General features: G+C 43.9%; 1 protein-coding gene across 2 annotated transcripts in view; it reads right to left on the reverse strand.

The window, feature by feature from the left end:
• The window catches only part of ppp1r16b (protein phosphatase 1, regulatory subunit 16B), a 65,915-nt gene that overhangs the window by 32,483 nt on the left and 7,159 nt on the right, over nt 1-26,273 (reverse strand). For both annotated transcript variants that reach the window (XM_079748563.1, XM_079748564.1), the window contains exon 2: nt 17,804-18,309. In XM_079748563.1, coding sequence (XP_079604689.1) covers nt 17,804-18,071 — 268 coding nt within the window. In that variant the 5' untranslated portion in view covers nt 18,072-18,309. The remainder of the gene's footprint in view (nt 1-17,803; nt 18,310-26,273) is intronic.

Genomic DNA, 26,273 nt, shown 5'->3' on the forward strand with positions numbered 1-26,273 from the left:
TAAGACGTAGGGCTGTCCCGAATACCATTTTACAGGCTTCTAATACTCGTTGGATATTCCGAGCAAGTACTCCAATACTCGTTCAAAAACAACATTAATAATTGAACAGTAAAAATGTCGGATTTCCTTACTTTGCTGTTGTTCCGTTCCAAATCAGCTGTCATCTGTGCCATCGTAGCCCTTACAGGAGCTTATCAATTCATCACGTAACGTGCATATAAATCCATACAAAGATCCAATGTTTAGTCATTTGTGTTCATATTAAATCCATCATTGACCGGGTATTCCTTTGACAAAAGCCAGTCTGTGAATGCTCAATAGCAGGGCTGCATAGCGAACGTACACAAACAGATACGCTAACGCGTTCCTATGTATATACAGTGGGGCAAAAAAGTATTAAGTCAGCCACCAATTGTGCAAGTTCTCCCACTTAAAAAGACGAGAGAGGCCTGTAATTTTCATCATAGGTAAACCTCAGCTATGAGAGACAAAATGAAAAAAAAAATCCAGAAAATCACATTGTCTGATTTTTTAAGAATTTATTTGCAAATTATGGTGGAAAATAAGTATTTGGTCACCTACAGACCAGCAAGATTTCTGGCTGTCACAGACCTGTAACTTCTTCTTTAAGAGCCTTCTCTGTCCTCCACTCGCTACCTGTATTAATGGCACCTGTTTGAACTCCTTATCAGTATAAAAGACACCTGTCCACAACCTCAAACAGTCACACTCCAAACTCCACTATGGCCAAGACCAAAGAGCTGTCAAAGGACACCAGAAACACAATTGTAGACCTGCACCAGGCTGGGAAGTCTGAATCTGCAATAGGTAAGCAGCTTGGTGTGAAGAAATCAACTGTGGGAGCAATTATTAGGAAATGGAATACATACAAGACCACTGATAATCCAGAGAGCTGGGACCAAAGTAACAAAGGCTACCATCACTAACACACTACGCCGCCAGGGACTCAAATCCTGCAGTGCCAGACTTGTCCCCCTGCTAAAGCCAGTGCATGTCCGGGCCCGTTTGAAGTTTGCTAGAGAGCATTTGGATGATCCAGAACAGGATTGGGAGAATGTCATATGGTCAGATGAAACCAAAATAGAACTTTTTGGTAAAAACTCAACTCGTCGTGTTTGGAAGAGAATGAATGCTGAGTTGCATCCAAAGAACACCATATCTACAGTGAAGCATGGGGGTGGAAACATCATGCTTTGGGGCTGTTTTTCTGCCAAGGGACCAGGACGTCTGATCCGTGTGACGGAAAGAATGAATGGGGCCATGTATTGTGAGATTTTGAGTGAAAACCTCCTTCCATCAGCAAGGGCACTGAAGATGAAACGTGGCTGGGTCTTTCAGCATGACAATGACCCCAAACACACCGCCCGGGCAACGAAGGAGTGGCTTCGTAAGAAGCATTTCAAGGTCCTGGAGTGGCCTAGCCAGTCTCCAGATCTCAACCCCATAGAAAATCTTTGGAGGGAGTTGAAAGTCCGTGTTGCCCAGCGAAGGCCCAAAAACATCACTGCTCTAGAGGAGATCTGCATGGAGGAATGGGCCAAAATACCAGCAGCAGTGTGTGAAAACCTTGTAAATACTTACAGAAAACGTTTGACCTCTGTCATTGCCAACAAAGGGCATGTAACAAAGTATTGAGATGACCTTTTGTTATTGACCAAATACTTATTTTCCACCATAATTTGCAAATAAATTCTTTAAAAATCAGACAATGTGATTTTCTGGATTTTTTTTTTCATTTTGTCTCCCATAGCTGAGGTATACCTATGATGAAAATTACAGGCCTCTCATCTTTTTAAGTGGGAGAACTTGCACAATTGGTGGCTGACTAAATACTTTTTTGCCGCACTGTATGTGTGTATGTATATATATATATATATATATATATATATATATATATATATATATATATATATATATATATATATATATATATATAATGTATTCTGACGTTTTTCAATGTGTCTTGCACTTATTAAGTCATTGTTTCTTGTTCTTGTTTCTTCATGGTTTGTTTTCAAATGTTTAATTTCGAATGCATAGGCAGAGTATGAGTCTTCCTATACCGAGAGAATACATCTGTTGCATTATAGGGGCAGATTTCATTATACATCTGGTTGAATTTAAGAAACTAAAAGGCCAGTGCACTGAAAATACAAATCTTCCTATTGACTTATGATGGTGTAGCCATGCATGTTGTTTTATTGTTAATATGTCAATTTGTTTTTTATTGAAAATACTTTGTATAGATGAATTATCCCCAAACTTGTCATCGTAACACCTTTGAAATAAACATGACTTAACATGGCAGATCCCTGTGTATTGTTTATCATATGCGGTAAGAGTGTAACATTTTCAACTCAGTTCCTTGGTAGCGCCTACTTACAGTAAAAATCACTTCTGATGGAAAAAATGATGTGTATGAAAAACACTTTTCTTATCTATTGTTACTATTATATTGTTTAAAATGTCTGCATATATTAAAAAAATATATAGCGTATAAAAAGTGTCTGGTAAAAAAGATGAGTGGCTGGTAGATTTTTAAATCTACCTACCACAGTGGCTGGTGGGCAAAAAAGTTAATTTCCATCTCTGGTGTGTGTGTGTGTTCGTGAGTCTGCGTGTGTGTGTTTTTGACCCCTAATAAGGCCATTGTACTATGTGGCGGTTTGTTATCGGGTTTACTCTCACTAATCGATCAATTCAAAGATTGATGAATTGATCATCATTTGATGAATTTATCGGTTATTAAAACAACAGCCCCACAGCAGCACTGCTGAAAATCTCCTCTTGGTTCACAAGTGTTTAGACTGTTAGGCCTAAACTACACTCCAGACTTTTAATGTGTTTCTTGTCGGGCGGGAACAGGGTCGATTAACTCTATATCCTCTGACCTTCTAAAATACCCCAGACGTTCGTGACTTCCCCTGAAGCCAGGAAGAGTACAGCAAAGGACTCGCAGTAGTCTACTGAGTCGCTCACCACCACATCCTGTTCTCGATAACATAGAAGCCCTTGCTTCTTACACAACCACACACACACACACACACACACACACACACACACACACATAATGCACCAACGGTCTTATGTGTGTAACAGGTATCGACTCCCCCTGGGGGAGTCGATACCTGTTAAAAGAAACAACAGACACGCACAGCGTAACAACGGCACACAGCCAGCAGCTAATAAGGCAGGCCCCTTGCGAGCAGCCATACGAATAGATGAACGTATGGAGAGGAGAAGGAGGGATTGGTGTTTGGTTGTAACAGCCTGCAGATGAATGGGCAACCGATATCAGTTTTGCAACGGCCTATGCTGATGCCTTTATTTAAAGACTAGGACTGCCAATGGACTGCATATAATGTAATAAAATGTTAACATAAGGAAGACAAAGTTAACAGAGGAAATTAGGAAGAATTGTCCTGAAGCATATTTATGATGGCACACTGGGTTCCAAGCCAAAAAAACAATCTCAGTGATCAAATAGACAAAACAATAATAACTTTGTTCACTTGCATCGCACAGCCTGCTCATATCATCTACCAAGTGACCAGAGGCGACACACAATGTGATCGAGCTGAGATTCCATCCCCCTACTACTGCTCATTAAACACGATGCCAAGTTATCTCTGTGTATTGTACACACACACACAGCACGCACGCACGCACGCACACACATACACAGAATTTCAGAAACGTAATATTAGAAGTCCATAATGTTCATTCCCTAAAACGTGGTGGGCAAGTTGATGACGTTAACGCTAGCTTTGGACTACTGTTCACAGAAGCCCAATTGATGTATCGAGGCTATCTCTAGCCCATTAGCAAATGCAACCAACTGTTACTTATGTTGGGTGTTACTATCAAATCAATCACATGTGATGGCAGATTATTGAGACCAGAGTAGAGGTTCATCAATCCTGTCTTCATCCTCTGCCTCATCTGATGGCAGGTGCTGCTTTGAAGGCCTCACTTGCTCACACAACCAACCCAAATGACAAATCGGATCAATGTTTTATGATGTCATTTCTTCAAGCCCTGTAAACTACGACTAGGAATACAGACAATAAGAATTGTTTTTTTTATTAAAAGTGGCTAATTTAAAATATTGAGCTCGGAAAGCTCATAATTGAAGCCATCAAATTATTACTCAGGTAACATAACATCCAGCATCGACACGTTTCCGAACATTTCCCCACTGACATCTTGCCTGTTCAACGATCAAAGTATCTTTATTGTAGAATGGCGAAAGGGACCCAAGGAAAAGGAGGTGGGCTAAATTCTATCCACGGCTGCCTGTAGATTGGCGTTGTGAGTGTGTATACATACATATGACGGATATCGGCCAACCAATTACTCGGGGGACCTTATGCAGAGTCGCTCTGACCTGCCCTTGGTAGCCTGTTGCCTCACCTCTAGAGGAGTGATGGGGTTGGGGGAGGGGGACACTCGCAGGTGGAGTGCGGTTGAGATGAGGATGTGAGAAAACAGCTGTGTGTGGTGCCGCCATACCAAAGCCTGAGACCCCCATGGGGAATGGTCCAGCCCTGTCTGGGGCGCCCCGGCGGTTCACCGGGTAGCGCACGTACCGTTAAGGCCCAGCCCTAACCGCAGCGACCGGGGCATGATTCCTGCCAGTAGTCCTTTGCTGGATGTCTTCCCCTCTATCTTCCATACCTTCCTGACTCACTCTACAATAAAAAAAAAAAAAAAGAGCCCAGTCTAAGTCGTACACCACAACTGACACTTTTTTTTACACCAGCCTACTACTACTACTACTACTACTATAAACGCAAACTTTCCCTTCTACAAGGTACTCTCCCTAACTCACAGTTTCCATGAAACAACAAGGACTATAATGAATAGTCATTTCATATACTGTCGCCATTCTGGCTACGGTTCTAAAAGTGGGACACGTGGCAAGTTTTTAAGCAGAATGACATTGGCTTTAGTAGGACGTGAGCAGAGAAGATGGCTGGTATAATTAGCATTGCACTGTGTGTTATAATTATCCTGCCACATGATGAGCTATTAGGAGACTTTAATTGTATGTTCCCTTGCTCTTACTGGTGTATCTGCTAAAGCAGTGGCAGTATAAAAAAATATAAAATAAAATAAACCTTTTGAAAAACAAAAAACAAAGATAAAAACAATACACGTGTGTGCATTGTTAAAATGGCCTCAATTCGACCTAAGACAGAGTTGATCACTTTAGAAAAAACTAGTACTACATGTTTTACATGGCGCTTCACAACATGCGATGAGACGGAGCGAGTCAGCCTTGTGGTTTTGTTGGAACAGGATGTTCACTAGCATCTCCAGACAATGTCAGGCATCCTATTGTCCTCCAAAATAAGGAAGAGGCCGAGGTAGTAGACCTGCAAAAATTTGTAAGGATAAGCGTGTGCAGTCCAAAGAGCCTTCCTCTATCTCAGAAACGTCCTTCGCCGAAGCTATTTGACTTGAGAAAAGAAAAATCAATCGTATTAAAAATGCCCTTTGTGCTTTGTTACAGAACTTGCAATACAACAGCTGCCAGATTTCCTGTCTTCACGGACAGGGTACGCACAAACATCTTGGAGAGCAGACGTCAGCTCTTCCCCATGATTCTAGTCAGATTCTAGTCGAAATCAACAGTATGGAATTCTGAAAAACATATGTTCGGAAACACACTTCGGGCTTTATCTTGCATCCGGCGCAATTGACTTTCTCACTGGCGCATGTGTCGTTGCTAGTTTGCAACTGGCGCAGAGCGTTCTTTTCCCTCCCGCGCCACGCGTCGGTAAATTAGGGAATGATCTTGTGCCCCAAGGGGCGGTTCGGCGAAAGGAGGAGGCGTGTTCTGGCGCAAAACGTTCCCTGGTGCTATTTTGCAGTTTCAGAAATCACTTGCGCCACAAACCCGGAAATACCTGGTTTAAAGTCAGTGGCGCGTTGTTCAGATGCTATTTTTAGGGCGCATGTATAATGTTGCTTGTGCACCTCGCACATACACTTTGCTTCTCTCATCTACCTAGGCACACATTCTTGGTAAATTATTTGGGAAAGAACAGCTGATACAGCGGTAATAAGTTGTACTTTTAAATCAATACATCTGCAAACACCGTACAGCAAACACATATTTTCTTGACACAGACATTGTGTACATGCCTATAACTTTTAGGATTGATGAGTATTTGATCGTGAGAAAACATTGCTTTACCGCGAGTGAGTGTTAAAAAGAATGAATGAATGCGGGCGCGCGTGTGTGTATGTGTAAAAGAATTAATGAATGCGGGCGCGCATGTGTGCGTCCATCTGTTTAAACACACGCAAACTAAACACGTAACGCATAATACAGTCCATGGCAATGTATATTAACGGGGGGACACATGCATATTAGGAACACAAGTCGATAACGATAATGCATACAATACTGATAAGAAACAATGTTTATAATGTATTGCGTATATCATTAAATAGAACCACAGTTACCGCATATCATATGTGTGTTAAGTTTTCTTTGCCGAAATTTATTTGAGGACTCAGTATTTCTGAAGTTTTGGAAGAAAACCTTATTCCATGTGTGAATTAGGCCATATTTTTTGGGCTTGAACTGAGCCATTTGAAGTTTGAAATTCATGTGCATCTGTCTCATCGGAGACTGCAGACGTGCTGTCAAAATATCAACTCGTCAGATTCAAATGCGCTCATGGCTCTTGAAGGGGATGGGAGATGGCACTCTCATTGGTTTATTGCACGTTACGCCCAAACCACACCTACGGGTAATTAGGCTACTTCAGACCAACCCTTTTTAGATTTGCGCCGGGCGCAAGAGTCATTTTAGCGCCGGTAAAATAGCGACATCGCCATAGAACCGCCCACAAAGCTACTTGCGCTTGGCGCTTCTCACTTGCGTTTCAGACCGTTAAAATAGGGCCCTTCATGTGTACCGTCACACCTTTATAATGCTGTATGGTCTATACGTCCCTGCAAGTTATAGTCTCTGATGTTAGTAGGGCTGTGTACATTTTTGAATAATCCTCTGACCAGCAGTGATCATTGGTCACCACAAACAAAATCCAATCACTGTCACTACGGCCTTGAATCCATTTCTGCGGCAGACTCTTCCTCGCTCCTTTTCTGGAAAATAAGGGCATGGTGCACTCTGCACTGCCCGTTCCAGAGCAGGAAGGGGAGGGGAGGGGGGAGGGGGGCTTGCTCCTTTATTAGGCTTGTTGATTATCGACATAGCTATGGAAAATCTGTTATGTATTTTAAGCACATAAGCTGCTCCCACATAGCCACAAGGAAGCAGGATCGAACACACAAGCTGCATCACCTCCACATAGCCACAAGGAAGCAGGACCAACGTATAAGCTGCAATAACTACTCCAGCCACAGATGGCAGCACCTTTAGACAGGTGAGGAAGCCGGAGCCAATACGTCACATAGGCCACGCCTACTTCACATAGGCCACGCCCACTTGATACAAACAGGGAGAGGGAGTCAGGTGAGGTCAGAGACATATGGCAGACCTGTTGAGAGCCCCGGGGAAAGCCCCCCGGGGCTGTAAGATAGATCTGCGGTATTTCTCTCCACACGTGTTAAATACAATTCCCTCTTTTTGCTTCATAGTTACCTTACCGAAATACTTTAACAAATAAAGTGAGTTAAAAGCAACCCGGATTGAACTACTTTCTTCAACAACACGACAAAGCCTACTTGTTGCTTTACCGCTACGTTTATAAAAACTCATGTTTACAACATTCATAATTAATCAATCATTTATTTATTTTCTAAATCAATCCTAAATGATCCAATAAACTACTTCAAATACAGTAGACTGGAACGCCCTCATTGTTTCTGTCTACGCAGCTAAATCGGCGGGAGTTTCAGTTTGAAAAGTTCACCTGAACTTGTGACCTGAAATCAGATTGGGCTGGGCTCTTAGTCGCCATGTAGCTCATGAGCCCGTTTGAGCCCGATTTGGCCCTCTCCCTACCTGGAAAAAGTCATATCTTCCCCTGCCTGAATCAGGGTCGGCGGAGACCACTGCTGCGGAATTGCGTTTTTATCATCTGATCGTATTTCTTTTCATTTCTACAGTGTTTTTTTATAACAAAAAAAGCTGAAACAAAAATATCACATAGCATTATTCTGTGGACGCCAGTAGATTTCAGATCTACTGCGTTTAAAGTCTATATGAGCGGCTCTCGATTGCAGCATTTGTAGCTTTCTGGCCTTAAAACTGCGGTAAGACACACAGCTTCCATAGTATTATAAGTAGTATATAGTATAATATTATCAAACAGCCAATGATGGTTTGAACATTTCTGGTGAAGATGCACAGCAGCCCTTACACTATCCACCCAAAAATAAATCCCTGAGGCGTTGTTGTGGGTGAGGCAACGCTATACAGGACAGACAAAACATCAACCTGTTATAACTAGTAGGTAGAGCTTTTTGATATCTTTAAGCCTTGATCAAACAGTGAATTAGCTGCTTCATACCTCCGTTACTAAACCCTTCTTACCTCTAAGAGATCGAGATAGGGTTAAGGAGAGGGATCAAATGAGATACAGAGAGAGAGACAGAGAGAGAGACAGAGAGAGAGAGAAGGAGAGAGAAAGAGCAATGGAAGATGCAAATAGAGAGGGATAGAGAGAGTTAAAGGGAGGGAAACAGATATATAGAGAAAGGGACAGAGTTAAAGATAGACACAAGGGGGGGCACCACTGACTATTTGTGTGGACCTTGTAAACAAGGCATTAAGATAGCTTCTGCCATTTTGTAATCCACAAAAATCATCAACTTGATGACATCCTCCAAGTTTGAGGGACATTCTTCCCAAATGAAATCAAAACAGTGTTATGCCACAACTCGACTTTCAGAATGCAAAATAATAGCTTTAACACAGATAATCCAAATTGCCAGATATAGCCAACCATATGCCCTGTTGAACCAGCATGATCTTGCCATCAGCAGTTTATGCTTTTAATGAGGCTCGTTTGAAGCCGTTTGGTGGGATGGGCCTAATCCCGCTCTCTTAATCCAACGGGTTATCGCAGGATTTATGGTCGTCGCATGCGAGACCACACAATCTCTGGCACGTGGACGTAGAGACATGATGTAGGGGCTGGGTTAGCAGCAGGCTGAAAGGAGCGCAAGTTTTAGGATGATTGGTGCTTATGAGTCAAGCACGTAATCGACAGTGCCTTTAACCCCCGCTCTCACACACACACACACACACACCGGCATCGCTGTCTTGAGTGAATGCGACTCGTAGAATGCAAAGCAACAGCACAAAAAATGTACAAAGGGCCGATTTGAAGGCAGACCAAAATAAAACCCAGATTATGTTCAACAAGCCCAAAAAATGCCATTATTACTTCAACAAAAATATAGTTGGGCCCTATCCAACAGCAACCACACCATATCTCTATCTCATGCTACCAACACAGATACCAATGCGTTCTCTCCCTCCCAGAATACCCCCCCCCGCCACATGGATGAGCAACGGGACCAGGAGCAGCGCTGAGGAGGCCACACTTGATCTCAGCATAAGTAACTCTGGTAACTGTGGGCCATGCTTCCTGGCTTGATTCCTTCCATGGATTCAGTTACCATGGTAATAGGAGTTACCACCTTGAGAGGCTGGGCTCACCCGGGGGGATTGCAATTGAAATGAGTAGGGGCTCGGGGGGGGGGAGAAGGAGATCTTGATAAGGGCTTCAGACTGAAAGAAGCTGGTAAACGGCACAGTGTCCAAATAAACGAGGCTTAGCAGATAGAACATAAATGGTAACTAGTCCACCAGAAATGTGGACAGTTTTTTAATTGCCTAACATGAGGCCAACAGACTGTGAAAAAATGGGCCCCGCTCAACTTTGAAGCTTCGTGACACGCAATGGCCCAGAACACCATTTCTCCCCGGTTACAACAAGGCTGCCGCCGCCAAAATGCAAATTATTCCACGGCCCACTTCAACTCACGTGTCCAACTGACAACACAACCGACACGGCATACCCAAACGGCCTATTGAACGCTACGCGCAATGTCTTTCAAAGCGGCTCCGCCAACCGCGTGGCGGACTGCGGCCTAACCGAACGTCATTGCGACCGTTCAACCGCCCGGCCGGCGTCTGGCACCGAGATGGCCGCAAGGTGAAGGACGGCCCATGGAGAACTACAAGCCCAGGGTGCCTGGCTGTGCCCCACACCATGACACGCCATAGCTGCGGTCAGGGCCAGTTATTAGCACGGAGAGGACCCTCTCTAGCCGAAAGCATGTGCGTCTGCCAGAGAGAAGGCTGTGGAATGTTAATTTGTTTAGAGAGGGGTTGGGAGTGAAAAAAGAAGAAGAAGAAGGGGATAGAGTAAAGTAGGGGGTGGGGGGGGGGGGGGGGGTGATGGGTGTGTGTTTGTGGGGCCTGGGGCTTGGTGGTTGATCCTGGACGCAGCTCAGGGAGGAGAATGGGGATGGTAGGAGCTGTCGGAATGACGGGGGCGGCAGCGGGCTGAGATAGAGGGGGATTTAGCCCCACGGATCGATGGGGTTCAGATACAGCGGGGGGAGACAAATAGCCCTCTCCTTGGAGACCTTGAGATGTCCCACTCGAGATAGAACCCACACTGTTGACGCAAAGGGATCGTGGATCTTTAAGTGTCCTTTAATCTCATTGACTTTGGTGACATTGTGTTATTTATGAACGCTGGATCATTAGGAAGGAATCTTCGTACAGTATGTTCATCATAAGTCACTTTGATATTTTAAAATTAATTTGGTAAAGACAGGTGAGAGCACGAAGCTGTTCTTCTTATGTAGATTGTTTCCACAGCTCCCGATGCGCTGCAGCGGCGTCACTGCATAACGTATCACAACAAGCGTGCGGGGGTACACACACATGCAGACTCTAGTATCAGATTACCTGGGCCTTCCCGGAAAACTCCCAAAATGGGACTAAAGTGGGGGAACACATCCACCCACGTGGACGGCAATGAGGTCCGCTAGGGATGTTTGTTTAATGGCTGCTGGATTGATCGACAGTCTCTCCAGTGAACGACAGAGTCATTTCTATTGAGAAGAACGTTTGAAGCAGCGTTTGAACACAGCATTTTTCCTGGTTCAGACAAAAGAATTTGTTTTGCTCTGGTAAACAGCGATGCAGCACTTTAAGCCATTACAAGAAGCGAAATGGTGGGCTTATGTCTGATTGTCAACATTTGAATCCAGATATCCCAGTCATCCGTTGTTGGGAACAGGCTGTTTGGTTCTACCCACCCGCTGTTGCCCCCGTGTTCGCAGATTTCAGTCTCTGTCCCCCACCCACTCCGCGGCTCATGCATGATAATATTCAAACCGTTTATTTTGCCCTCCCGACGCGTGTCTTGAGACCCCCAACATAGCACTACAATCAGAGCGCACCATAGCCCCAGTCACCCCTTCTCTTCCCCCTTCCCCCAAATGAGTGGGCAGACTCATTATCAGAGTTCTTGTAGCCTGGTGGGCAGGAGCCCATGATGACCCGACTTTTAAAACGACACACACACATCTGACAGCCACGGCTGAATTCTTTGCTCCCGCACTTTAAGAAAATGCTCAAAATAATATTGATACTGATTTCAGAAGCGCCTTGTTTCTTTAATGAAAGAAAGTCAACAGGAGAACAAGTAATCAAGCGAGCAATGAAACCGACCATTAGCAGATTTATATACAAGTCCAATATTGTTGAACGCAGAGACCTATATAATACTAAATGCCACCTCCAATATAATATCAGGCAATTCAGCGATTCTCCATGCGTAATCATGGTCTTTTGCTCTTCCTCCTTATTATCCTGATTTGTCTTTGAGCTACTCTGTGGCTGCCATTTGCATCTGAGCAGCAAAGCCTATTCTCACCCTCTACAGGGACCCCATCTCACAGCTCTGATGAGACAGAGAGACAAAAGCCCCCACAAGACCTCATTTAAAAACAAAGTATCAGACACCCACTCAAACCTCCTTCAATGAGGCGTCACATTCAGCCTGGTCGCTTGTCAATGTCAAATAAATCAACGTGAACAGAAACGTTATTTACGCTTAGGAGTTTCATGATAATACGGCAGTGGGAAGGACGGTGGAGTTTGAGGAAAAAGCTGGGTTTCTAACAAAAGGGATTGAGGGAATAAGGATTATGGAGTGAGGCGGTTGCTCTGCGACTATTAATCATGATTCGTGGGAAAGAGCGGCCATCAGTGCACTTTGGGTGTGGTCTTGTGAAAGACAGACAATGTTGTGAAATGTGAGGGTAAAGAGTATCATGTAGAAGAAAGAGAGCTGTGACAGAGCTTGTTATGCCTTTGCTGCCGTTCAAGACTGTTGACCAGACATTATTTGGGAAGGACAGGGAGACCGGGGTATTTTATTAGGATCCTGCTGCCTCGATGAGATAGTGTATTATTAATGTTAGGAGGAGAAGAGATAGGTATTAAAAAAAAACATAGTAGGTTAATGAGGTGTAAACTGTAGTGCACCTAGTGTCAGTAACTACTAAGAGTTTTCTCAAATATGTTTACTTTGCATAAGTACTGACAATTTGTGACCATTCCAATTTAAAATGGTATGGTTGAAGCTCATCTAAAAAGGGACTCATGAATGCCTATTTAATTAAAAAATAAGAGGTAGAAAGCAAATAAGTAAAGCATCACCTTACTAGATATAGGCCAAATAATGGACCCAGTTCAATTAGCTTACAAATCAGTGATGACTACAATAAACATCAGTGGTTCGCACTTCGCAGCACAAAAATGTACACTGTACATAGCCACAGAAATTGTATTTGTTCATTTGTAAGAAAATAGCCAGAGGCTAATGAAATAACATGTAGATATAGTATATATATCGGCCGTTATTCAATATATATTGGGGGTGAAGCGGCTCCTTGGGATTTGCTGCTCACAATTCAGCAATGCTTCAGGGACCATCGGCATCACATTAAAATCATGAGCTAAAGGAACCTGTTTAGGTAGGAGCTGCTAACCTAACACAGAACTTGATGTAAAACTGCTCGGGTAAAGCATTTAGAGGTACAACCACGGCAGTAGAGGATTTATAGAGAGGTGGTTACATTTATAATTCTACATTTTTTAACGTTTTTATGTCGGCAAAACTATAACCTGATAAGATATATCTCGGTCAATAAAATCAGCCATCCGATACACCGGCCGGGTTCTAGTCTAAAGTGTGTGTTAGTGTGTGCTTGAGTGTTTGTACTTGTGTGTGTGTGTCTGTGCGGGCGCGTCGGTATGTGTACTTGCACGCGTCGGTATGTGTACTTGCACGTGTCTGCATGTATGTGTGCATGCATGTTCGGGTTTGGTGTGCGTGTGAGCAGTGACCGGTCACAGTGTGCCCATGATGAGACAGGACACAGATCGTTAGAGTATTTTCATTGGCCTTCCTGACCCCATCCACCGCGCCACAATTGGACGGCCGTTTCCCAGAGAGGGACACAAGCATATCAGTCTGGATAGCACAGACAGATTGTGATGCCCCCGCCGGTAGCTTAACCTATCTTAACAGCCGTTCAGCCTCCCACTTGGGGAAGACAGAGGGAGGGAGGGGGTCCACAGATGGATGACAAGCCAGTGAAGACCGGACACAGGGGCAGGACTCCAAATCCAGATCCAGCTCATCCTTTTTATTGGCTGTATAACTCAACCTTATCCTTATCTTCCCCCCCCCCACTCTCTCTGCTATTATCACTTTATGGGGGAGAGGTTCGCTGGCTTTAATGCACATCAGTGCACACACGGACAGTGATATAAGACGTAAACAAACACCGAGACACATCGAGCAGACACCTCTGTATATAGTGTCCCTCCATGATTGCATTTCTCCTCGGGTCTGACCTCCCCGTGTCGGATCTCTCCTCACCTTGTCTGTTGAGCCAGCCAGCCAGCCAGCACGCACACACCCAGACGCACACACACACACACATAGTGACCGGTAGCCTTACTCCCAATGAGGTCCTCCTGGGGTCGCCGGTTGGAGTCACAGCTACTGCCGCACAGCGGTGTGGCACACACACACACGCGCACACACACACACACACACTAAGGAAAATGTACGCACACACACTTCACAGGATCAAAGGGAACACTCCACGCCACCGATACAACCAATAAGCGTTTGAATCAGGGTCCCCATTCGACAAAATCAAGGGCTTCATCGTATGAGCTCAAGAGCAGCCCTGTCTACCCAAGGTCAGACTGCACACGGCCCCTTGTGTCTGCGAGAGGTGATAAGTGGATCTGCTTATTTCTGCCCCTGTAATCTGCTAATCAACTTTCCACTGCCACGTTTGGACTTGCACTGTTTAGATAGATCCAGGGGGTGTCGTTTGCATTGCAGATCAATTTGACTCATTCATTCAATGTTTGATGTCATTGCCGCCCTCTTAATTTCTGTGGCCCACAATGTTTAATTTATTTCAATTTCACAATGTTTAAAACTTTTTTCCCCTTGCATGTAATGTGCCATGATCAAACATTGGCAGAGGCCATAAGAGAAGGGATTAGCAGAATGCTGTACTAACCAGCTGCCAGAGGGGTCTCTCTCTCTCTCCCTCTCTCTCTCTCTCTCTGAGTGATAATGATAGACACTGTTTATGCTACAACACCACCAGCCATGGAGGACACACGACCATGGATCTTCTGTTCCCACGCCAACTGCAAATAAATCGGTTCTAAAGTCCTTCCTTGTTCACTGCATTACACAGTCAACCACAAGGCGCAGTTATGCCTAGATGCAGAGCCTGCCGTTTCCACCCAGCTAATGAAGACAAGAAAAGGCCAAAGGAACCTTTAGGAAGATGTTTTTAAGACACAATTTGAAGAAACAGTATTGATTTGAATGTAAAATAGTATCCTATTGCATTCTAATGGTAAAATCAATGTTCCTTATACAATGGAGTAACTAAGTGGGTATTTGTTGACTCTTTAAAACAATGCAATTTGTTTTGATTGAAACTTCCTCGCACACACGCCCTTAATATGTTTTGTTAGGACGATTTCCACGGTGAACTTTAGGTGAACCATCCCACGAGAATAGCAACCAATCACCATCATAGAAAGATACAAATCTGAGCAATATGAAAATATTAAGGTTTAAAAACATTGTTGGTTATCATTAACAGACTGCACCACTCCCAACAGCTTGCTCAGAAAATCAATCAATTTAATATTTATAAAGTTTCATTAAAGAAACTGCAGATTAAGTCTTTTTTCAAACTACAACACCTGCTCTGCCCTTATGTTTTTTCAAACTTCCACTAACATGACATAGCAGTGGATGACCATTCACGGATATATAATGTGTCAAACATTTCTGGTCATCTTAAACTAGCAGTAGCATGCTATTTCTGATTCCAACAGCCATCCAATTGGGTTTAGGGCTTAAAAGGTGCAACATCAACATAAATTATACCTTTTAAGGTTTTAAACATATAATTTAAAGAAGCAACTTGTTAATTATTGGTTTAAAACATGTAACTTATAAGTTTAAAGTTTTGAATTCATAATGTACATGTTGCGCCATTAAAGTTCTAAGTAATGTAGTCAACTTAAAATTTAAAGTTGAACATATGTTTAAAACTTCCTTTTTTTAATAGAGTTATTACCAGAATTTGAAGCAATGCGTTGCAGAGATGTTTACTTCAGTAGGCAGCCAATACCGTCTCGTAGTACCACTTTATGGCTGGCGCCTCAAGAGGCGCCAGCCGTCAATGCAGCGTCTGCCCACAGTCCAACATGAGAGAATGATGAAGGAGGACTTATTCTGACCTCGTATTCTAACCTCTTGTCAATCATGTCAAAAGTACCCTGGAATGATGGCTCTGACTAACAGACGCTTGAAGGACAAAAACTAACACTGTAGCACAGATTCCTTGTTAACAGGAAGCTTTCAACTATATTCAGTGGGTACTGCACTTTTGGGGGAGAGGGAAGGGGGGCGGGTAGGAGGAGGGAGGGAATATGCATTTCCATGTTTCTGACAATAGGGGTGGTGCCCTCTATTTTATGGACGAATAATTTGCCAGTTTGCAAAATCTTTGACTTTGCACCTTTACTGTAAATAGCAGTGAGGAACCCAGACCATTTTCTCGCAGCGGAGACCAAAAAGCTTTTAACGGTGGTAAATATACCCCAACAACAATACTTTCATCAGTTCTTAATAAAACAGTAAAAAGGCCCATAACAGCATCACATCCCAGGTGAAAGGATTTATTTTGAGTAGGGCTAAAAAAAAGTCGCCAAAGTACTGTTTGCTTTTATTCAATTAGGAGCTAGCCATTTATCACCTGCTGGTTCTCTTATATGGATTTGGCACAGTGAAGACCCAAAGACACATACACTGTACTATTCAGTGATTCTACCTCTGTAAGGAACTGATGGTAGTGTATGTATTTATATGCTTTTGCTTTGTTTGCTATGAGAAAAAGCAAGGATAGCCATCTTCTGTGCACCTGTGTTTGTTTCCATCATAAAAGAAGAACTCTTCAACAAGCAGGGCCCTGGCCCTGGGTTAGACCCTGGCTGCTAGATTGTTTCCCCCCAATTTCTACACAACACCAGAATAAAATGTGTGTCTTATCTAAGAGATAGCCGTCTATTGAATCTGCATCACTAATCCAGTGTTTTGGTGGCAGAAAGGCGCTGGCACCGCAGGATTGCGGAGGTGGGAAACAATTATCCTTGCCAAATAGGGGCCACCATCCGAAGGCCTTTTTAATTAAAAGACTGGCGGTTTCATCTGCGTGACAACTCCATTAGTTCTCTATGATAAAGGCTCGTCTGGCAGAACGAATCGAGTCAGAAAGGAGTGAATTCTGCGGGCAGTTAAAGTGGGCCAGGCCAAGCTAATCGTATCACTGACCTTGGCGTTTTAATATCCTAACGTCTTGAAGAAGGCAAGAAATTGCCAAATACACAGAGCGTTGTTTTTCTTTTGACTTTGTCTCCACAAACAGGACCCGGGCTGACTCACGCTTTAATCAACAGGAGCAGAACGCATTCATCTGTAGTCCATTGCTCCTGGGTATCGTGTCACTTCTTCTCTGCGTCTAGTCACTGACAATACGATTCAGCTTCTTGCTCCTATTAAATGTTGGATATTATGTATACCAATCCAAGCTGGCCAATATCAATATAAATAGATTCAGCATGGTTAGCTTAATCAAATACTCTTCACCAACATAATTTGTTTTTGTGGTTTTATCTTTCACTTGTGCTACACACAAAAAAAACACTGCTGTTGATGTGATGACCAAGCAGGCATTCACTAGCCTTGCTATTGCCAAGCTCAAATGTAGATTGCACGTTGGTCTTGGGAAGCTGGCGTGATCAATGGGCCTAGTTCAAATGACTCTGTACGGAAACGGCTGCTTGCCGTCGTTTCCCTGTCATCATTGTGTTAAACCAGCCAATAGCGCACTAGGGGGAAAAGCTAGCTTGATGATTAGCTCCCGCAAAAACTTATCGAAACTAGAAAAAAATGTATTGCTCTTCTTGTGACCCTTCTGCAGGAGGAACCCAGTCTAGGCATTCACTTCACCACACTGAAACTGTGTAAACAGTCCCACGAAGACGGATTGACGTGAATGATATCAACCTTCGCGGCGTTCATGGAAAAAACACTATTCCAACATCACGATCATAATAAAAACACCCCAACCCAACCCATAATTAGTCACACACATTGCAAAACTCCAGTCATCCCAACTGCACCATGCACCTCCACCGGTCCACCCGCCTCCCTACCTTCGTCCGAGTCGTTCCTGGCCGTGGCCTCGAGGAGAGCCACACTGGCGGCGAAGGACACGTGCCTCCGGGACGGCTGCAGCTGGCTGTTCCCACCGCCGCGCCCCTTCCGGTCGGCCTTGCGCTTCTTGCTCTGCATGTCCTTCTCGTAGACGGCCCACCTCTTCAGCTGCTGGGTGCGGCGCTTCTGAGCGGCCCGCAGCCGCTCCATGCTGGGCACCTTGTCCAGCTGCTGCAGCTCCTGGATCAGCTCCAGGTGGTTGGCCATGGTGGACCAGGCAGAGGGCGCGGAGGTCGGCGGGGGCAGTGAAGGGTGGGAGGTGGTGAATGGTTGGGGCCGATGAGGTGACGGGAGTCGGGGAGGGCTTAGCAAGGATTGCGCTTCCCGTCGCGGCGGCCCGCCATGATGATGGTCATCCTCGTCATCGCGTCGCCTGTGCGTTTGTTTACGGCATCGTCGTGGTTTCCGTCACCATCCCGTCAACCGCCGTGGACCCTCCAGGGAACTGAAGAAGAACCAAAAAAGAAAGAAAGAAAAGATTATCATTTTGAAAGGATTGGTTGAAAAAAAACATAGAGCAACAAACAAATGAAATTGCCTCCCTTATGTTGCACTGAATACGTATGACAACCTCACTTAGCAGTTGATGTCGTTCCAAATGGGTACTTTTGCTCCCACCATTTTTGCTGGCATCGGTTCTAGGCCCTTGAGTATTTCACTAAGCCTACACCTGACTCAAGTGCTGCTTTTCTTTGTGGTTTACTGACCTTGGTTGGAAAATGACAAGAAGTTGTAATCACATTATTATTACTACCCAGAAAATACATCATAGAGGTAGAATTACATCACTCAGTCAGAGTCAATGTATAAAATGTGTGCCTGAAAATCAAGGACACAACAGTAATGGTCAGTTATCTACGGCAACCATCACAAATGTTTGGACAACCATGAACGGAAATGCTTTTGAAACAGAAAAATTACGTAACCTGTGCTAGATTACTTTGGTGCCCAAAACCAAGTTCCTACTTTACTTGACAAGTGTCAGATCCGGCAGATTCATACTATTTTATCAAATGGGGTTAAGTTGACTTGAAGTTTCCAAAGGTAGAACACATCCTGAACCGTGTGTGGAAACAAACTTAAAGGAGACCTTGTGATTAATGGAATGTATTGGGTATGGTATGGGGTGTCACTACTATGAACATGGTGTGTTTATGGCCTACTTGAGGTCGTATACTCATATCAACATGGTTGTACACAGTGAGCGACTACATCCACATAGGTGAGGTGTTGTTGACTCACGGCTGCCAACATATTTTAACGATATGTTCCTATCAACCAAAGTCAATATAAATGTTGAGGATCTCTAGACCATGATTGCATTGCCTACTCCTTCGAATATTTATGCAAAATGTTTCAGAACACATCCCTTGAGCTTTAAGAGACAGACTATAGTAATAACTTCCTGAGTATTTACCACAGACACACGCAACATGCCACAAACAATGACCACATGGCTGCCCTCCCATTCGTGAGAACCCTTTTTCAAGTCAATGTGATGTCATTGTGAGTCTGTGTGATGGTGATGGTCTGTCACATAAGTCAGCTCACATTCCCCGTTTTCACCATGTATTACCATGTCTAGTCCATCAGCCCGACCTCCAAAGAACACTGCGTTGCTTGGGAACAATTCAACCGCTGTCGAGTTCTGCTCAGAACTCGGACAGGAAGTAGGCCGCCTAATCACTTCCTCCGGCATCCCTCAGCTCTCTTTAAGTCTACAAGTTTCATACACACACACATACGCAGACACACAGGTACGCAGACAGACACACAGACACACACACAGACACACATGTACACAGACAGACAGACAGACACACACACACACACACACACACACACACACTAGCATTCTCTCCTGGTTGCCACTCTTACGTTGTCGCCTCGAACATGCCAAGGACACCCACTCTATCCCTCTCAAAATCAGAGCTTGTCAAGTTGTCATCTTTTAGGTGCATGCATAAATTCATGCACCCGATGTTCCTACACCACCCCAAGGGTGCTGGTGTGAACTCAAGTATCTACTCCAGAGAGACTGAGACGGGGAGCAACTGAGCCCCACTCACAGATAGAGAGGTAGAGAGAGACTTATCCGCAACCACAGACTAACTGTGTCAAGCTCATTGGTAGAGCCAGCAAGCAGTAAAATTGACATGGCAATCTGCAATTGGACAGTGTGTTCCTGTTGATGAGTAAAATATGGGCTTTTGTATTCAGCGCCTCAGCAATATACAGTAGTAGTGTGATTCTGACTGGTATCTGGGGTATATGATAGGTTCCTTTGCACTTCCATGACAGGGTTTATTGCTCTATGATATAAACACAGCAATCATAATGTATCACAGAGGGATAATGTTATCTGCATTACAAGCAGTGTTAAAGGCAAACAGAATGAACAGTGACAGCGAGAAGAGTTCGGAACGAATGTCTCTCTCCCGATTATGGTATCATCATATCAACAAAGATACCGCTGGCCACCAATTACGGATTCCATTCAGGTTATTTTCAAGCATAATGACACTACTGACTGCATCATAACACAGAGCGTTCTCAAGGCGGCTCTCTTGCGCTTTTGTATTCAAGATCACCATTGAATACAACATATATTTCGGCACCATCAACAACAGCTCCATTAGTCCTCCTGTGGCCCCGCATGCAGCAGACTTTATTTGTCCACTCTGTCAGCTTTGCACTCCACCTAAGGCACAGCCCGCACTGTGTTCGTGCCAGTGTATGTGAAGCCTATTCAGCGTCCGCTAGGCAAGGGTCAGATGCAGTAGAGGGGGGGGGGCCCTTAATTTATGTTGTGTGTGTCTACTGTGCGAGCAGAATCTGTGTAATCAAATCTGGGTACATCGAAAAACACACATCAAATGCGTAAAAACGGGACAGCTCTGAAGCAGTGGCTCATATGTGGTTCATCTGAAGGATGATCCTGTAGACACTCACTGCTGTGCCGTTGTCTACCCGATGCGCGCCGTGTGTTGTTCTTCAATCAAAGGCTGCCACTCACGCAACCTTCATTAGCGGAGCAGTTATTCACGCTAGAGATCATTTAGCTAGCAACAGGCTGAGAAGGCATCTGTCTCTCGCGTGTTTACCAGTTGCTATGTGGGCTTGTTCAGTGTGACGCCACGTTAAGAAGGGAAATAAATAATAAAGATGGCTGATTAATTGAATACACTACCTGGGGGGGGGGGGTGTTATTCAAAGAGAAGGGAAAGTAGCATTAGGATTTTAAATAACCGTTTGGGTTAGGTTTGCAGACACAATATCGGATGACACAATAATGAAAAATCAATGTTTTTAGGTTTAAACACGTTTCTATACATTGGCATACTACATGAAAATAATGCCACACCATGCAGAGGCCTATGGACCGCCTGTATCTATTGGATTCAACATACATATTCTCAATGACCAGATACCAGATGATTTAAAAAAAGCTCTATCTCGGCTCACATTTTGACGATATCGCAAATACACATGCAATTGGCGAGAAGTTCCCATACCAAAACACACCATGTAACGCTTCAGCATATCCCGCTTCATGTCAAACATAATGGTTGTTGTGGGGGAACATTGTCAGACAACAATTTTTCCCCACATTTTCCGCGAATGCCTTCTGCTTGTATTATGAAGCAGCTACCAGCAGTGAGTATAAATGAAAGGCTTTGCTGAAAGCTGTGGAGAAATGCTTTTTCCACAACCGTTCGTCATCGGGCTGTTGCATGGGTGAACAGGGGGAGATGAAGATCAGTACTAACTGAGTTATGTTTGCTAATGGCAGTGTCAAATCGTCCTGATGTGCTGGCCGTTTCGAGTGCAGCCTGGCATGATCCACACATCATAGATCTGGTAATCATCCCCTCTCCATCACATATTAATGATAGGAGCAACACACTTCTACTTACCCTGTTCATGGATGAGCCAACTGCTAATATATGAGCAAGCTTTGATAAGACAAAGCTGTATGCCATTGTGTCTTGAACCCTATTATTCTGCCCTTTGTTGTATTTTGCTTATTCATCAATTGTATCGAAATGTATATTTGTAATTAATTTGCATACACATGCAAGGAATGTATTAACAGAGCACATTTTAACCTGCAAACTGAATAATTTCTGATGCCTTATTCAATGAAAACTACATCTGAATCACTTATTTTCTGCACACACACACACACACACACACACACACACACACACACACTTAAAAAACACACACACACACACACCAAAACACATACAGCCCTCACACACCAAAGCTTGTGCAAAAGTCAGCATTTGCTGCCTCTTGGTATTTTATCACGATGTGAGGAATGAAAAGTGCAGCGGTGAGTGCTGTTTTTCGGCAGTTCTGCAGTTTTCTGCATTGGGGATAAAAGAACCCATCTTAACCCATTAATTATATGAAGACCATTGTGAATGTACTGTGTAGAAAGAACCCAACTCAAGCCATTAATAATATGACCACCGCTATATTTCAACTGTGTGTGGCACAATTAGTCCATGCGCAAACAGCAAATGCAGAGAGCATAGGCCTATATAAACATTTCTTTCATCTATAGATATTAGAAAGCATTATCAAAATAAGTTTAAATTAATTTAAACAAGTAATTGTCAATGTAATGTTTTATCCTGATAGATACAGTACGTTATTATTGATGCCTTTAATGTATAACTTAAATGTCATACTTTCAATGGCTCTGAAATAAAAATACAATCCTCCATGAAGGTAAATATCCCCCCTCGATCAATCCCAAGACGTAAACTTTAAGCTAGGGTAGGCAACTTTGGAGGAACTAGCAAGGAAGGTTTGATATTAAAAGTATCCAACCAAAATAACCCACCACTCACTTCAGGCCTCCCTTCAATGCCAGTCCCCAAAAACAAATGACTAGCTTGCAAGCCTTGGCTCTAGGTCTGGCTAGCCTTGTGGAAGACTCTGGTCATCTGCAATGAGTGCACCGGCAGAATGTCTGCAGTTAAGTGGGGAGATAGGTAGACAGGTAGACAGGGCATCAACTGATTGCCTTCAGGCTTATTACAGGCCTGTAAAAGAACAAAGATATCCCATTTTTTATTTTTCTTGTCAAAGCATATTTCATTTATTGAGGGTTTCTGATGATTTGACCAAAAATTCTTTAACTAATTGACTGTCCTAACTTTATGTTTATGAATGCAAAGCCGAGAACAAAATCCATTCTCTAAAGTATTAAGTCAAGTTCCAAGTTCAGCCGTCTAATTATGTGCATTTTGAATATTTAAATGAATACGAATGCCAGCTGCTCCTTTCAGATTGTTATTTGTTAGCCCGGGTGCAACACAAGCAGTATAGCACTGCGGTTTTCGTCCAACTACTCAAGAAGGATACAATAAAGTTAATGGAGCCGAAATTCAAAAGATGGTCTTGCTGCTGACCAATAAAAACAACAATGTCTCTTCATGAATCCTCCTCTCATTGCATCCAACTGCTACTAATTACCAGGCCATTACTGGGAGGAGGCTCAAATTCCCAGTCTACAGCCTTGTATTTAATTAAAAGAGGACAGAGAAAACCAGGAAAGACAAGATACATTGAGGACAGTAGAGGAGTGAAGATTAGGTATTGATATGGTATATGGGATAACTATCTTCTTCGGTTTTTATTAAGGCACAGAACACAACTCTCATTCAGAATGGCCCCTTTGGCAGCTAGTTAAATTGTAAGCAATATGGTCTATGGCTGCTATAAAACATGGCATACAAATTGCACCGCACAGAATAGTTTCTCTGGCCATATGATCTTGATTAACATGTGGAGTTACAGACCAGAACAAAGCCTTTTTTTTTTTTTACTTCACTTCCCCTAGCTGGCCAGTTGGAGGGAGTTAACAAAATAATACAATCCCACCCACTGGGGTTACGACCCCATCCATCACCGGGTCGCTACGGATACAGTCATGCTGCACACAACAGGAACCACGTTATTTGTGTGTGAATGTATATGAGAAAGAGAGGGAGAGTGAAAGAGAAACAGAGAAACAAAGAGACAGCGTGTGTGTGTGTGTGTGTGTGTGTGTGTGTGTGTGTGTGTGTCTGTGTTAAAGGTGTTCGTTCCCCAGTGTGTACATGGCCCGGTGGGGGGTGCGTTCCAGTGTTGACCGTTGTTGGACCACTGCCTGTAGCGCTGGACAAAACAGCAACACTAAGACCCGCCAGCAGCGTATGCTGGCAGATGAATCAGAACACACACACACACACACACACACACACACCCTCCCTCCCTCCCTCCCTCCCTCTCACCCTCCCTCTCACCCTCCCTCCTGCCTCATCCCCATAACCAATAATGAGGCAACACGTGCCTGGTGTTATCAGTCCTTGGCTGGCAGCGCCGACAAGGCATCACAGCTAAATGCACACAGGTAAAGGCCGCCGTGCGAGAGCAGTGGAGCGCAAACACGCCTCATTATCCGGTGAATCGGGAGTATTCAAACAAACAACAAGAAGAAAGAGGCAAGAAGGACACGAATATCAGCCAACACCCCCCTGACACACCGGCTCACAGGAGACGACAACGCAAACACACACACACACACACACACATTTGCGTCCACACACAAAGCGCTTCATTACAATAATATTAATATCTGCAACAGTGTGCAGCCTAAGGCGTGGAAGAGGCGTGTGCCCCAGACATGGACACAGTGGCAGCGCTGTCACGCACAATGGCCCAGTGTGGGTCAGAGACAGTGTGTACGTGTGTGTTTGCGTGTCATGGTATTCTTCTCTCTGGGTTCACGGGCAGCTGCAGTCTTTGTCACTCAGGGCTTTGTATGCAACGCAAGGGCTGCATTCTGAAGAGGTAAACCGTAAATCATAACATTAAATGTCGACGCAATAGACACAAACACAACATGGTACAAGGTTAGGTCTTATGTAAGCCCAGCATAACGGTGGGATTGTCCACCGAACGTTATGAGTGTATTTTGTTACACTGCAAAACACACATCCCTGCATATGAATTTCGGTTCACAAACATCCTAGGCTAGTGCTGGGGCCAAAGAACCTGTGGCGCCTCGGACTCTGACCACCCCCGCCCCCGGCCCCCCACCCTGACTACCAGCATGACACAGGAGGTTTGATGGTGGGAGATATCTGCATGATCTTATCCAAGATCATATCGATCTATCTGTATGATCTTTTCTTGTTCCATCCTTTTCTGTCGTTCAGCTTTATCTTCAGCCCAGCGCTGACTTTACCATCCAAAAATACGTCCTCGTAAATCAATGAGCCATACTTTTGCTTTCACCAGCTGGATCCATCGTAACAATTTATTTTCCTGTCATGCTATCCAGCAAAAACATCTGTTTTGCTTCAAAGATGATACTTTCCAGCTGGGGAAAAGGCATTGCAGCATGATTCGACCGTTTGATTTGGGATGTCGGCAAAATGAAAAGCTTATGCCTAAATTCAGTCTTCCTTTAACTCCACAGTTCATTCACGTTAGGAGTTATTAATAATTTTAAATGAGTTATAAACCGTTCCTTCAACACATCATTCATGGAGTCATAAAGAGACGAAAAGGCAGGATCCCTGCTACTCTCCGTTGGGTTCTTTGACGTTAAGTTAAGGAAACACTGCATTTGGTAGCCAAAAAGGTACAGGTCGTGGCCATTAGTACAGGAAATTACTCCAACATCCGACCCAGGACAACCTTAAGGCATCCGCCAAAACATGACCCTTGCTTATGTCAGTTTAAGTCAATTAGACACTTTTTAGACACAGTTTTGCCTTTGGGTGGAGGGGCTTCACGTACACCCACCCACACACACACACACACACACGCACGCACACAACCAGCAAGCGCACATTCACACACACACACACACACACACACACACCTTATTTTCACAGATCATTAATTCAGCTGCACAAAGAACATTTGATGTTTTATGCTGCCAGAATCAAATCAATATTTTTAATGTTTGGCCCCTCTCTTTGTTTCCCTCCCGCTCCTCTTTTACATATCAGTGGCTTCCTCTACCAGATAAAGAATGAGGCTCTAATCAGAGGAGGAGTAGAAAGAGCAGCATTGAGATGAAGCAGCTGCTCCTGTGTGTACACAGATCAGAAGCTGAAAACAGGGCCGACTCCACTACCAGACTCAGGGCCCTGGAGCCCCGCCCCGCGCCTCCACCCAAACCCTTTCATGACACCGTCAAAACCAACAATATTGATGGTTTGATACTCCATTTGATGTATTTCAGGTCCATTGAAGTATCGGTCATGAGAAATGTCTGGACTTGCTCTCTACTTGTCAATTATAATAATTAAACATGAATAGATATTGTGTAATAAGTGAGAACGGAATAGGAAGGAGTTAGTTTTTGTAGTGATTGGATAGACTTACTGTACAATTTGA

This window comes from Pollachius pollachius (assembly GCF_949987615.1).
Source record: "Pollachius pollachius genome assembly, chromosome: 12".
Classification (NCBI taxonomy): Eukaryota; Metazoa; Chordata; class Actinopteri; order Gadiformes; family Gadidae; genus Pollachius; species Pollachius pollachius.